The following is a 16,426-nucleotide window of genomic DNA, read 5'->3' on the forward strand; positions in this document are numbered from 1 at the left end:
ATGTCAAGCTAGTTAGATAAATGCAATAGTACAGACTAGGCATATGCATATGAAATATATTACCTGAAGGAGAAAATAAGTGAGTTCCCAGGAATGGGATTTTTTTCATTCTCTCCTGATATTTTCTCTGTTGCATCATGTTTGTGTCCTTTGCAAAAAGTGACTGACTGAGTCCATGTAACACGGATGAATCTGTTGTTCTCTTTATACATTGCATTTAAAAGTCTGTTCGAGTCTAGACAGCGTCGTTCATTTTTTATGGCATGTATTAAATGCAAGGTGAGTGTCTGTTGTACTAACACAACACTAACACAACACTGCGTCCATACTAGCAAGCGACAACTACTGTAGCTCACGTCACTTTCTGTTTGTCTCTTGAAGATGTATGACAACCACAAATGTTTGTTTGTTTGCTTTTTATTCTCAAATGAGATGGCAGTAGCCAAAATGCATATTATACAATGCCTTCTGTGTTTCATTCCCTAAAGTCCCCCTGGGGGATCAATAAAGTCTGTCTATCAGTCTGTTCATCCAGCCATCCATTCATCCATCCATCCATCTGTCCATCTGTCCATGTGCTGTAAAATATGTGTTACCTTTTTCTAAATGCATTTTGTAGGTAAAACAAGGGAAAATCCAAGCATGTGGCATTTCTTCTATAGTTTGAGCATCAAATGCGCTGGAATGGGTGCAAAACGATGGCTGAAACTAAAGTTTGAGAGTAAATGTTTTGGAAGGCAACCCAAACCATACAACTGATCTGAGGATTGACTAGTCAATAGATAGGAATGCCGGGGAAGAGTCAAACGATGTGTTATGTGACACTGCTCTAAATTTTACTCGTTTTTGTCTGCCAATCGATGCAAGCTAACTTATCCAACTAGGAAAAGTATAATATACTAATGACCAGATTGTGTCCTCAGGTAATGAGTAGTTTGGCAGACAGAAGGATTCGGGAACAATTAACGTGTGCTAAAGTTAAAGCATTGCGGAGCACCATGCTTAAACATGCATATCAATTGAAGAAAACTGTTTTGCTTAAGTCAACAAGATTGGAGATGGGGATGAAAACTTTCTGAATCTATTTCTACACCAGGGAACTATGAATAAAACCTGATAATCCTGGGCTAGTGACTTCTATTACAGTGTTTCGGTACAGATAGAAACCTGACAATCACTGAAACAAGGCCCTACCAAATATCAAATCTTAAATTACATCTCATTAGAGTTATTTTAAGTTTCGTTCCGTGCTAAAAGTGAATCAGGGAATTCGTGAAGCGGGCATAAATCAGATCCCTTTTACAATACGTTCAGCTCCGCTGGTCATGAAATCAGGTTTGAAGAAAAAGAGAGAGATTAGAGGGTTCGATTTATAACTTACAGATAAGTAAGTATATAACTTCAAGATAACTTACAGGAATGTCGAAAAGGTTTTTAAATCAAGACCAGATACGTAAAAATAATAATAATAATAATAATAATAAAAAAAGTAGATCCTTCGTCTGATGAACACACGGATTTCTACCTTATTGCTTATTAGCTTTGAGAGAACAAAGAACAAAGGCATCAAAGCCAAAGAAAAACACAATCTAATGGTAACAGAACCGCAGGAAATGTACTGTGTAAAAGTTTAATAATAATGTAAAAAAAAAGGGCGGCTGTGAAAATAATAGCCTCTATGCCACAAATAACCGTCCTTTATTTTAATAAAAGCCATGCACTCGGATAAATAAAAGGCTCTTAAATGCAACAGTAGGATAACAACTGAAAGAGGGTTACAAATGGTCAGTGTTACAGGGTGTGAACTACAAGCTGCAGAATTAGAGCCGTTTAGCAAGGGAAGGGGTAGGAAGAAAAAGCACAGCGGATAGAATTAAAATGGAAATCGCTGCCAAGAAGCCGTTTAACTTCCTATCCTCAAGTGGGCGTTTTAAAAATCGTCCCCCCTTGACTCTTGGAAACATTGCCAATACTCAGAGCAAACAAAGGTCAGGAAGAATATTAAATCATTTGTCTCTTTTTCCCCAAACAGCGTGCTCGGTTCACGTTCATTCCTGGAGTTTTAGAGCCCATAACCGCGAGTGATTTCACTGCCTTTAAAGCTTTGCGGCGGCCCCTGGAGCTGAGGAGAAGTCTTTGGGGTGCGTAGTGGGCTTCTTTTTTCTCATAGCAAAACTCCTTCAAAAGAAAACACACACACACACACACACACGCATACACATGCACATACGCACCAACTGCTAAAATGACAGTCTGGGTTGCTCCCTTGTGCTCAAGACTATTTCAATAAAAATGTTAACCTTCTGTGCAATAAGAAACAGCTGTCAGAAGCAATTATGATTTTTTTTTTTATATATATATATATATTATTTTAATCTCCTCAGAATAACAGAGAGAAAGGTCGGCAAACCCGATGAAGCTGATGTGAGCTGGACAGGTTAAAATGTAAGATGTATAGAGGTAAGAGATGGATTCCAAGTCTTACAGAGTCCAGCCTATTGGGGGGAAAAAAGGAGGACAGACAAGAGATCAATCTTGAGCTCTGGAAGATCAGTGACACTGCTCATGGAGGGGGCAAGCGAATAACGGAGCCTGAGCCTGCACCAAAATCAATTGTGTTTTCAATCTTCACAAGAAGATTTGGTTTCACTGGTTGGCACAGGCGCTATGAAAACCATTTCGAGAGCTTGTTAAAGAGTCTGTAGTGAAACAAACACAGTTGTGGGCCCGACGCAACTCCGCCAGGGTGGAGGGAGCGAGAGAGAGAGTGAGAGAGCGAGCGAGAGGTGGGGAGTAAGCATCACCTCAGAACTAATCCAGCAGACAGGAGGGAGAAAGAAAAAAAAAAGGCAGTGCTTTTCCACTCTTGCTCTTTTCATCCCTCGCTAACTCCTCATTTGTTTCCCTCCTCTTCTCCAGAGGGCACTGGAGAGCACCGAGTTTGTGATTGAGTATTTCCTCCGTCTTAAAGATTTTCTACCTTTTGTTAGCCAGTTCCCGCTTGTGTGAAGCCACTGATGTGTGGAGAACATTTAAGGGCTACAGGATTCACAAAACCTCGTCTGGGAATTACTGCTAACCTGCTCGGTGCAAACAGAAACCCATGGTCCGGTATCCAGCTGCAGGGAGCAGAGAAAAGCCTGCTGATCCACACACACAATAGAGTTCATCACTGGCAAAGTGTTTTAATTTGAAAATACAAAAACTACTCCTTATGCAGTATATGGCATGGTTATAGCACTTCTAATGCTGATGAAGATCTACATTTAAGCATAAGTGATAATTAATGATTTAAAGGACAGGATCATCATGAGAGGTTATATAAGCAATTATATTACACCTTAAGCATGTTTGCACACTGTTGCCAGACATGGTTATGAGTGTTTATGTTGTCCTAGCGCTTGGCTGGTTTGCACTGATTCATCGTAAGGACATCTCTGGATGATCGCCAGAGAGACTCCGTCCACTGGAGCTCTACCATGTTTTCACTCGATGCCTTAGTGTGTATACAGTGACATAGCCTCACAGCTCCACTCCAAATAGCGAATCCATAAACACCCCCCATTAAATGAGCTTATCAAATGAGACTTTAAGTGCCCACTGATGCAAGAAGCCTTGCGCTAGGTGCTAACAGAGCGGAGCACGCGTTTTATTACCTGTGCCTGAGGTGAATCGAAACGTTGTTATTAAATGTTAGCGGTTCACCAGGTATGTTAAATTAACACTGAGCTCTTTGAAAGCTGTCATTATGGAGAGCGCACACACACCTTTTTTTTTTTTTTTAGTATGTTGCTCATGTCTTCGCCGCACATTTTTACAGACTGAGACAGAAACGTATGACATTGCAGAGACATCAGTACACAGCCTATACGCAGACTAATCATCGAGTGCTTCCATTAACCAAATTTACAACTGGAAACATACAAAACAAAGCTTCAAGGGTGATCCCACAGCTGAGGGGCCGTTTAGCCCTCGCAACTGGTAAAAATTAAACTTTATTTTTTTAACAATTCACTGCACTGAATCTAAGAAAGCACATCATTACAACAGTCTCTCGATCAGTATTATATAATGTTATATCTCCAAATAAACATCCATCCATCCATCCATCCATCTTCTGTACTGCTTAACCTTCACAGGGTCGTGGGGAGCATGGAGCTTATCCAAGGGGACTCGGGGCACGAGGCAGGGGGACACCCTGGACAGGGTGCCAACAATCATACACACGTTCATACATTATAAACAATTTAGAGATGTCAATGAGCCTACAGCACATGTCTTTGGACTGGGGCGGAAACTGGAGTATCTGGAGGAAACCCTTGAATCACAGAGAGAATAGACAAACTCCACAAACTCAGGTACGTGCTAACCACCAATCCACCATGCCCCCTCCAAATATATGTGTACATATGTGTATGTATATATATATATATATATATATATATATATATATATATATATATATATATATACACACAAACACACACACATAATTAACTAGCATAATTAACTAGCATCCATGCTTATGGCACAAGGACATTAAGAACATTCTAATGATTTACTTAAAAATGTTTATTTTAAATTAATAATTTACTATAATTTGGGTTACAGGGTTGTGTTTTCAAAGTGACCTTCTCAGTCAATATCACAGAATAACTGGGGAAAAACAGAATGAGAGAGCTTTTGTTAATCTTCCCATTAAATTTGCAATTTTCTTCTGGAATATTCCAGTAATTCATAGGAGTGAATGTGAATGTTGAGTGGGACTACAACGTTCATTTTTGATAAACTATAATCAGTCTGAACAGGATTTCGCAGAGGACTTTTGTGATTGTTGTGGCCAACGATGCTTGATTTCACTGCTGTTTTGAAAAAAATTTGCGATGCGAAATTGCACTTGCACGAAATTGTTTTGCACGGTCTTTCACAGTGAGGTTTATTGGCAAATGAGACCGTTTAGCTGTACTCGTGTTCGACGCAATTGAATCGAAGAGGGCTTTGGTTGAATGCGCGTTGTGAGAACTGCAAGCTCCTCTGAATATTGCAGAATTTACTTGATTTTGCAATCATTTCTGCGACTGCAAAATCACTAAATCCTGGTGGGACTGACTATTATAATGGTTAAGATATGAAATTGAGTCATACATTAATGCAAAAAATGAGTAGTTTATTGATTATATTTCAAGGTGCTATAGGGAGGCGTTTATTATATTATTGTATTATTTTATCTAAAAGATGTACAAATCTTCTTGTTTAGGACAAATTGTCTAAAATGTTAGCTTTACTTTACATACATACATACATACATACATACATACATACATACATACATACATACAGTACATGCATACATACATACATACAGTACATGCATACATTAGCATTACTTTACATAGGCTACATATTTGTAAATGTAATATCAGTGGGACACAAATTCCACCCTAATTGTGGAATCACCCTCAAGACTTTCCACCCTTTACTAAACTTTTAATTACTATACAAGGAACAAAAACCTTTGCCATGACCCCTAACTGCTTAACTGATGAGCAGTCGTAATAACGCCCATAATGATAGTCTTATATATCTTTCCAATTTCAATTCTATAACTGATTGTAATTTCACCTTGGCACCACTCGCATGCTAATCACTCAGGTCTCTCTCGGGTCTGTGTTCTCGCTCCAGGCCAGAGGAGGTTAAAAGTTCCTTCTGGTACACCAGCAGCTCTGACTCATGATAGGGAAACGAGGACACAGGAAGCATAAAGAACCGATTGTAGCTGGGCACTGGCTTGGAAAGAACTCTCAGGCCTAATGAAACCAAAGCTAAGCTACAGAAGGACAGAGACGTCCAGAGCAAACGAAAAGAAAACAGGACAGACAGGAGAAAGAGCAGGAGGGAGGCGGCAGTGATGAAGAGTGGTTTCAGCTTAGACAAATACATGCACTTTGTTTACAGACATGGTCCAAGCTGATTACAATAAACCTGTGACTGAGTATAATCCATCTCATCTAATTAGACACGGAATAAACAGGCTTTTTGCTAAATCATCATGACACACATGGTCATGCAGCTTCTAACTGATAACATGATAAATATATACATATATAATGAATTCATAGATATAGTATGTTGACATAATTAACATGTATAATCAGCCTGTACAGGATTTTGCAGAGTTTTTTAGTGATACAATAACACCTGATTTTGCTGCGGCTTTTTTTCAAAATTTGCAGAGTTTTTTGTTCTTTTTTTGTGGAAAACTTCTTGAATTGGCGAATTAGCAATTGCACGAAATTGTTTTGCACGGTCTTTCACAGTGATGTTTGTTGGTAAATGGGACCTTTACGCTGCACTCGTGTTCGAAGCACGTGAATCGAATAGGGCTTGGCTGAACGCGCGTTGTGATGATGTCACATGACACGTCTTGGCCCAAATCTGCGGAAAATCCGCAGTAATATTGCGGAGTTTGCTCGACTTTTGCGAAATCACAAAATCTGGAGCGATAGTGTGATAACGTAATAATGATATAAGGAAATGAGAGAACCATTAACTGTCTTAAGAAACGTTCATAAAGAGTATACTTTCCGGCCTCAAACATGATAACTATTCTATGTTATCTAAATATTTCATTTGAACATCACTATTTTGATGATTCGTGACAGAACAGGTAGCATTTTTAGAGCTCTATGCAAGCATGTGATAAAAGCCTGACACTTCTTCCCCTGATCTTCAGTTTTGAGGAAAAGGGGAGCAGAATAGCACTGTTACACCTGGGGGCGGAGCTAATCCCAAGGCCTAAAAACATAAACACAAGACTGTGTGTGTGTATGTGAAGTGAAGTCAAAATGTATAAATTTCTATCCTAAATTTATATATATATATAAGTATGACTATGTCCATTGTTAAAAGCGCTACACAAATAATATTTCATTGAATTGCGGTGAAGAAACTAGCTAAAAATGTTGTGAATCGTGTTGTGCATTAATGTTTGAAGTTTAAGTAAGTGATTTCATTAACACAAAGAAACGGGACGTAACAGTGATGCGGTTTCAGCTCCGAACACCTACACGCAAAGATTATTATGGATCTGTAGAGGTGTGAATTCAATGTGTCTTAGACCTCCTAGTGATGCTCAAAGAAGTGTAAGTGTGTGTGTGTGTATAAGCTGTCATGGAGCAGAAAAAGGGTTCAGGAAGAGCACAGCATCCGAAGAGACAGATTTTGTGACCTTCCTGCCCCATGCCACCTGCTGTCCTCCCAAGAAGCTCTCTCTTCGCCTGCAAAGGCACTATTAATTGGCCTACACTCTCTCTCTCTCTCTCTCTCTCTCTCTCTCTCTCTCTCTCACACACACACACACACACACGCAAAACCCTTATCCTTATCCTAAGTATCAGCTTATCCTACACCGGTATGGCAAATCTTTGTGTAGGCAGACATGCAGAGTCATCAAGGGATTGCTACAAAGTAATATACAGCCTTTTCATCTCGAAGAACTAATTCAGAGAACCCAGACAGCTCCCCCCACACACCCACACCCGTACACACACATGCACACACACACACACTTATCCCACACAACTACCCCAGATACCCAAGGATTTCAATTACCACATTTCTCATTTTTTTCACACCAAAGACATCTCTCTTTGCAAGATTAGTTTACTCCTAGTGTAATTGTGGAGACAGTTCATTAACCAAGACATCTTTCTCCAACTTAACAACAAACAGCAACACTAATGTGACACCCATTTACCCAGGAATCAGCCAGTCCATTCCAATAAATTACCTACTCGGGCTGGCAGACAGTGAGACAGGGCCTTCGATAACAGACGTACATCAGCTAAGACTGAAAATATAACCTCGTGACCTGAGAAGCAACAGAAATCAGCAAAACACTGCGAAGTTTAATAGAACTCTTTGGGCTAGACAGCACTAGTTCTCTCAAAACATCTCCATGAGCCAATTACAGTGTGAAGTGTTCATAAAACATATGCTTAATCCACCTAACACAGCTGATTAAAAAGACAGGAACGAAGTACATGCACTGCTCTTAAATTAAACAAACCGCAATCCGGTGTCGTTCTATTGGATGTTGCGTGATGAAGTTATGAGTCTGACAGCTGTATGTGTGATCTCTCACATCTGGACCAACCACTCTGTTAATTCATCTAGACTTTATTTAGACGCTAAAAGCTAAAATCAAAGGCTAACAAATGTTCAGGGACACAAGGTTTTCAACCAACGAAAAGTTTCCCAATCAGCAAAAACACGGGATCTTACCTTGCCAAACTGTTCGAAATACTGCTTCACATCTTCGACTACTGTGTTCGCTGATAATCCGCCTACAAATATTTTCTTTGTTCTTGTGACCATCTGGAAAAGAAGAGAGGACAAGAGATTAAGCTCATGTGAAAACATTTTAGTGCAGACTTCAAAAACAGACAACAAAGAGAGCAGGAGGACACTCCGAGCCAAAAAAAGAGTTCAGAAAGGGCTGCTCATGTGGTTCTCCACTGGGAGAATGCTGAGGTGGCACGGTGTGGCATTGGCTGAGAGTGAAATACACACAGGGACTCGCTAACACCTATCCTGCTATACTTGTTTTGTTCTAGCATTACATCCCAAACGTAACCCTTTTTTTCCTTGTGTACCTGAGCTGTTAATGCTACTGTTGTGAAAAGAACATCTTATAGTGCAAAACTGGGACACACTATACTTTTATTTGAATTTTTTTTTTTTTTTTTTTTTTTTTATCAGTGAAAAGCAACCATTAAAACGCACCAGTGGAGCAGTGAAGCGGTTTGATAGACCTTCAAAGACAAGCTAATGGTGACGAAAAAATCAAATAAAAAACAGGTGTTAAAACGTATTGATTCTTGAAGCTACAACAGGAACAATACAAAGAAAATGTGTGGTTACCGATGTCTCCCTTGCACAACAGGAACATTTCACGAAACACAATTAAGTCACTCTGCTGGCGAGATGTATGGCGCAGGGAGCCACGGCTTCTCCCGCAGTACGCTTAATTGTGTTGAGAGTTTGAGTATTGAGATCACATAGCTCACCTCTCACACAGGGCAATGATAAGAGCTAACAAGAGAGCTCCTTAGGCAATCATATGGCTCCTTTTGTAGTTTAAATAAATGGGCTATATCCTGCCTTCCGTCTGGTCAGCACTGATATCTGGTGTGATGGTTAGCGGCGAGGCCATGGTAGAAATTCAAAAGATGTTTAAAACAAAACAGGTAGAGAAGTACACAGCCATTTATATATAACTCCTATCCATCCTATTCCGTCGTTGGCAACTGAAATGCACACCCTGTGTCCTCGTCTTGGCTGTCCGCCACCCCAACATCTTTCACAGTGTTTTTTACTCTCATCTGCAGCCCTCCACAGCTAATCCATCTGTCTTTCCCCCTGTCGTTTTGCGGAGGCCCAGGCTGCGCGACGTGTCGAGGGAAGAGCTGCGTTTTTAGTGCTGTCTTTATGTCCTCTGACAGCACTGGCTCGTGGCTGATGGGATTCCTCAAGCCCAGGAACAGCGCAATTACTCTGTCCATTTCTCTTCACGGTGACAAGACAACAGCAGGCCTCTGTGCTTTCTTTCCTCTGCGGTTCTAGCGGTTCTCCCTGGGGACCAGGCTGCAGCTCTGCCTCACAAGCATACGATCCTGCTGCCGCTCGCTGCTTGCACATTTGCATTCAGACTGCTGGCCAAGATTATGAGCAGCACGATGAAAGCAAGCCAGTCAGCGCTGTAGCCTGTCTGAGATGACATGCTGACATGGAGGGATGCTTGCTGACTCATAGGGTCAGGACTGCGAGCTCTGTCAGACAGCTGCTATGAAGCTCTCAGGTCTAAACTTGGGGTGATGGTTATGACGCACCAATCTAACCTGAAAGTATTTCCTGTTAAGCACTTCTTTAAAGGAGCTAGATCGAGACAGGGTGGGTACTAGAGGAACTGGATCAGTCCATACAGATTCAATTTTATTTGTGTGGCGCTTTTAACAATGGACATTGTCTCAAAGAAGCTTTACAGAAACATATAAACACAGGATACAGATTTTAAGTGTGTGAATTTATCCCTATTGAGCAAGCTGTGGCAAGATATGAGGAAGAAACCTTGAGAGGAACCAGACTCAGTAGGGAACCCATCCTCATCTGGGTAACAACGGATGGTGTGAAAGTAAAGGAAAGTTCATTATGGCTTTTACATGAAGTCTGCTTATTGAACTAGTCCACTGTTCACCAAAGGAGACCTGAGTGCAAAATTGCATGTGGTAATTGCAGTCCCAAGGCCATAGAAGCAACCGTAGTCCCAGTAACCACAGCGAGACTGTCCATGTGGAATTGAGGAACAAAACCATTTCCATGGTACTTCAAGTGGTACCGTCCTAAGCGATCTCCAGGCTGTAGCCTCCAGTTAATGAGAGCTCCATATAGAGGTAGGGCATCAGGATGGATCAGGCAGGTCCACAGACATGCCTATACCATACAGACATGCCCAAACAAGACAAAGAACACTCATACATCTTCGCATCCAGTGTCCCCGTTTACAAGCATGTCATGACTTTATTTGCGCAAACTTGAAAACACTCTGCCAGCCACAAAAGTGGGTTACCCAGCTGTGACTATACATTGTAGAAGGGCAGACCTGGTCCATGAGCCAGTGAAAGGACATGGAGTGACAGCATGGAGGTGAGAGAAGATTTTAAAACTGCCACTATCTTGACGTTATAAAAATTCAGCAAAGAACATCTATGAATATGAAAAAAAGAGTGCACCTGGCACTGGGCTGATATATTAGAATGGTGCTACACTAGAGGTGATAGAGAATAAGCACTGCTTAGAGATATGTATAGATTTATGCAGAGAGGCAGAGTGTGTTGCTCTCAGTTGAGAGCTGCTGACGCTGTTTCAGCCTTGTCATCTTCTCCGAGCATTGCCTGATGCGCCTCGGCATGCCTCGAAAACATTCAGTGCCTTTCCTCCTGTCAGAGTGGCAGCTGCCAGAGAGCCGGAGAGCGAGAGAGAGAGAGAGAGAGAGAGAGAGAGAGAGAGATTCACTGCAGGATGCTGAAAGGGCTGAGAGGAGTGCACACAAATTTATGGGGGGGATGAGATCCATTGAATCAATATCACTGTTTTTTTTTTAATGATTCATGGGACAAGTTAAATTCAGCACAACTACTAATAAATGAGTTGTTGTTTGTTTAAACAACTGCATCATTTATCATTTGCTTTTCAGCCTGAGATGCAAATGTCGTTTGCATTTTATAAGAAAAGGCCACGCTTTATTTGTAATGTTCTTATGTATGTGAGTACTTAATAAGTATTTATGAGTATTTAAGGGTTGTAGTGAACCGTCATTGCACATATTTATGCATTTATCTGCATTGGCACCAGGACTTTTTACAATCTTCAACCGTCCAGCTCCGGTGCCTACTGTAGCCTTAGATTCCTGTGAAGTGGAAGAACCTGATGGGGTCTTCTGAAGTTGTAGCCCATTCCCATCATGGTTCAAGCATTGCTGAGATGCTTTTTTGCTCACCATGTATGTTATGAGTGATTATTTAAGTTACTGCATCCTTCCTGTCAGCTCAAGCCAGTCTGAAGCCATACTTCTCAGACACCTCTCATTTCTGCCAGACTGAACAGACTGAACTGACTGGCTGAGTAGTTTCTGAAATACTCCAAATCTGGCTCCAACAACCATGCTATGGTCAAAGTCACTGACATCACATTTTTCTGATGTTCAATGTGAACATTACCTGAAGCCCTTGACCTGTATCTGCATGATTTTATACACTGTACTGCTGCCACATGATTTGCTGATTGGATAACCTCATGAATGAGTAGGCATACAGGTGCTTCTAATAAAGTGACCGGAGAGTCTCATACTGTGACCGGTGAGTATTTCACATACTGTAATAGAAATTCTGCTGCTGTGTAATTTTTTTTTTATGGAAGTATGATGCAGGTGTGTGACTAAAGATTTAAATACTGTCCATAATTTGAGGCTCCTATTAAACCATGAAACCTGTTAAACTCTGAAACAATTCATCTCAATAGTGTGCACTGACTGATGGACTGATACCAATAACAACAACAATAACATAACAGTTTACATATCAGTCTACTGATATTGAATTGTTAACTTCCTGTTGGTGTGAAATTTGGGGACGGTTGTTAGAAATGTATTTACACGTCTGCTTCACTTCTACTTAATTATATAACATGTGCTTTGATCATTTCTGACACAGATACGACTCATTATTTCTTAACAGCTACACAAAGGTGAGTAAGTTAATGAAGGATGCTAACATGTGACCTTGACCATGTCAAAGCGATTAGTGAAGATGAATTAGTGAATGAATAAAAGATATTTAATCCTTAAATACTTTTCTCTTAGTGAATATTTTGGGTCGTTAGTGAACCAGCATTCTGGTTTGTCTAGAATCTAACACTAATTATTCTACAAACTTCTGAAAGTCCCTTACAAAATGCAGATTGTGCTACAAACTACTTAATTACAGAAATTGCTTCTTTTTTTTTTTTTCTTTTTTACAGTTGTCTGCCCTTGATCACAAAGATTAGACAATATATGAAGGAAGCAAGGGCTTAATTTAATAAAACATATTAGAGGGCTGTAATGCGATCATGTGTTACAACAGATCCTTTGTAAACATTTAAGGGTTATTATGTGTAAAGTACATAAGGAAACTCAATGGTAAATTATTGCACTATCTTGAACAAAAGCACTAAGTTCAAATGCAACCAGGTTTCATATTTAAAGCTGTCAGAGCCTGGTACTGCAGAACCTGACCCTACAGCTGGGTTGAGGTTTAAATGCCAGCTGTGACAAGTGGTAGTTGAGACAAGGGCTTCTTGAGAAAGCAACTGGCCAAGTGGCTGAACAACAGGGTTTTTACTTTTATTTATTTTTAATTATTATGAACATCCACTTTTATTATTTAACATACCAAACATAGTCATGTAGTACAGGCAAGTAATTAGCATTCACCTCTGCGCATTTTCTCAACAGTACTGCATGATCAGCAGCTGACAAAAGATGGAGGGAGATGTGGTCTCCTTATTCATTTCATTCATTTCCATAAATTCTTACATGCTTAAATTCATGAAATGCATTTAATTTTCATGAATTCATTTCATTCTTTTCCAAGTCATATATATATTCATCATTAATAATGAATTAATAATTATTGCACACCTATATTTAACAAAGATATATTTTTTTTTATAAACCTGTGTTGTGTTTGCAATTGTTGGATATTCATGAGCACAGAGTATTTTTGTGAATCTTTTGAACAAGAGATCAAAAGGTTAAACAATAAAAATTTTTTTAAAAAATTCACAGCCTTCTTTGCTCATATTTACCAAGGGTGCCAATATTAGTGGAGGGCACTGTATCTAGAAAACATGGTATTTCTGCAGCACCACATCTCTCTGTCAGTTTAGCAGCTCGCATATACAAAAAAATGCTGCCAACAACCCAAAGTACATATCATATTTGGTTCACTTCCGGCAGCTGGATCGCTTTCTGACTGCAAAAGAACAGTGTTAGAGTTCACTTGGAACCAGATCGAGATGACCTCACTCAGACAGTCTTGGAGCGGTTATTTTGTCCCATGTGATCGCTGTGTTCTCACCTGCTTAAATAAACCACACCGAGGGTGAAACATACCAAGGTTCGATTCAAATGGTCTAAACACCCTTAGTCATACAACAAGGAAAACATCCACCAACTACAAAATAAAAGAATATATATATATATATATATTTTTTTTTTTTTTTTAACTGTGTTTTTATTCTTTACAACAGGAAGAATGTTTGTGCCTATAAAATTTGTGCTCTTCAAATCCCAAGTGGACCATGCACCATGCTCCACAGAGAATTCCCCTGGCCAAGAGAGGATCTTTTACAGCTTCGTGTAACAGAAGTGGAGAGGTAGACGGTACAAGTGACAGCAAAGTTTATTTATCTGAGTCACAATAAAATGAATCGAGACGTATCCTGCAGCCCAAATTGAAGGAATGTGATACGAGTGACAATTTAATATTGCATCTCCTCTCCTTTGGGCACAAATAGATCTAATTAAGATCTTTCATTAGATGCGCTGCCGCCATACCCGCCCTGAAAACATGGATCCTTATCAGAGCACAGGACAATCGCTGGGATGAAGACACACCAAATCAAGTTATACACCAGCACAGAGAGAGAGAGAGAGACAGACAGAATGAGACACAGAGAGAGTGAAAGGAAGGAAAGAGCAGTTTGACAGATGACAGAATGAAGGTTACTTAGAGTTTAACAAAGAACAGAAGTCCTGTTCTCATCTAAACACCTTATGAGAGTCATGTAGAGTGCTGCCTCTCCATCTTCTCTCTTCAGCTAAGCGAGCGCTAAAGAGGCATGCACTGTTATATTTATGTTTACTCTGTCTTCCTGATTAACTGCATTGCGGCCTCTCAGTACTGATTGCGGTTGACTAACATTGGTCCTTTCCCTAAAATAAGCCCATAAGCCTGAGACAAGAGATGCTCTTGTGATCTGACGTGGAGGCTTTTTTTTTAATCAGAGTCCTCTCTATCCGCCATTTTCCTGGCTTGATGTCCCCTGATTAGAGTGAGATAATGAGCCTCCACTCCATCCTCCTCCCTCACACCCCCCCATCTCCCTCCAAGGCCTCTTCATCATCTCAAATCACACATTCAACTGCTGATTGCCGGCTTCTTGTACCTTCGCTTGAATCACACACTACGGGTGACCGAGCTTAGAAAAGCCTGCAGTCAGGAACCGTGACTACCACGCTGAGAATTCAGACTGTATTTTGTTTTGTCCCTATGTCACTTGTTTGACTGACAGCATCGACTTCACTTGCCACTTTCTATTTCACCACTGTCTAAATTTCGCCCTCCGAGCTCCAATTTGTACACATTTACGAAATGGGGAATTTTAATGCTGACATTCGAATGTGTTAGGCCAAGCAGGCCGGCGCCTCCTCGGCTGCAGCTAACCCTGATTGACAGGCGAGGTGGCGGTCTAACCGAGAGCTCAGATTAACTGATTAGGAACAATGGCTAAACCGCTGGATTTGCATGCTACGTTGCTGCCCTTCCCTCCTGCCTCCTCTCTATATCAGTCTTCTATCTATTCCATTCCTCCAAGTACGCAGCTTTATTTGATCCACTGTAATTGCGTCTTATCTATACCCGTCTCTAAGGTGCGCAAACAGGAGCTTATTCATTAGCTGCAGGTTTGCGGTTACCTCATCGTAAAATAATAACGATATAATCAAATGCAAGAAATGGGGGGTCGTGTGTAAGGGTAAAAACAAGCAAACGGAACAGGTCCGATCCTCATCATGCCGAGTATTTATAGAATGCTAATTTATAACCGCAATACCATTACACTGGGTATGTGATTAAAGAAAAGTAGCTTAGCGCGAATGATAGGTGACAGGCCAAACAGGGCTGGAGCTAGCTTATAGCGAGTATAGCCACAAGCACAGGAGCTGCAGGCTGCCAGGGAACAGGTTAAAAGGACCTTTTCTCGGCCCCCTTGTACACGTAAATGAGTCTCTGGCTTCCTCAATGGAAGATTCTTTAGAAGCCACTTAGCTCAGCCCCAGGCAGTTAAAACTCAAGTGTCAGACAGGTGTCCAATTATCTCCATTCATTCTGGCTAAGGATGTAAATGTTAGCCTTTTAAAAACCTCATCGGTGGAGTTATTCTAACACATGACTAAAGTGGATTACAGATGAATGTATAAAAAAAACTGAAACTCTTCAACTGCTCATAATGGCACTAATAAGGTGATATGTTATACCATAGCGCTGTTGAATTCTCCATTCCAATTTGTCAGAAGGTGTTGGTTAGTTAACATCTCAGTTTCGGCTGCAAGGTTTATATTAAACTGTTCCCTCTAACACTAATGATAACAGTACAAATTTCTCTAGTAATAACTCACACAGGTACTTGTATGGCAGATGCTCATATAAATGAATGTGAAAAAACATGTGTTGCTGATATGTTGAGTTTTTTTTGCAAGGAAATATACACCGATCAGCCATAACAGGTGCAGTGAATAACAATGATTATCTCCTTACAGTGGCACCTGTAAAGGGTTATAGTACATTAGGAACTAAGTGAACAGTCAGTTCTTCAAGTTGATGTGTTGGAAGCTGGAAAAATGGGCAACCGTAAGGATCTGAGTGACTTTGACAAGAGCCAAATCGTAACGGCTAGACAACTGGGTCAGAGCATCTCCAAAATGGCAAGTACTGTGGGGTGTAGCCAGTATAGATTGGTTAGTGCCTACCAAAAGTAGTCCAAAGAAGGACAACGGGTGAACTGGACACAAGGTCGTGTGTGCCCAAGAAGGCAAGCTGGTGGAGGG

At 40.6% G+C, this 16,426-nt stretch overlaps 1 protein-coding gene across 9 annotated transcripts in view; it reads right to left on the reverse strand.

Annotated features, from left to right (window-relative positions):
• msi2b (musashi RNA-binding protein 2b) overlaps window positions 1–16,426 on the reverse strand; it is a 265,064-nt gene that overhangs the window by 195,933 nt on the left and 52,705 nt on the right. For all 9 annotated transcript variants that reach the window (XM_047161316.2, XM_047161317.2, XM_047161319.2 and 6 more), the window contains exon 6: window positions 8,284–8,376. In XM_047161316.2, the coding sequence (XP_047017272.1) occupies window positions 8,284–8,376 (93 nt within the window). The remainder of the gene's footprint in view (window positions 1–8,283; window positions 8,377–16,426) is intronic.

This window comes from Ictalurus punctatus, chromosome 17 (genome assembly GCF_001660625.3).
Source record: "Ictalurus punctatus breed USDA103 chromosome 17, Coco_2.0, whole genome shotgun sequence".
NCBI classification, from domain to species: Eukaryota; Metazoa; Chordata; class Actinopteri; order Siluriformes; family Ictaluridae; genus Ictalurus; species Ictalurus punctatus.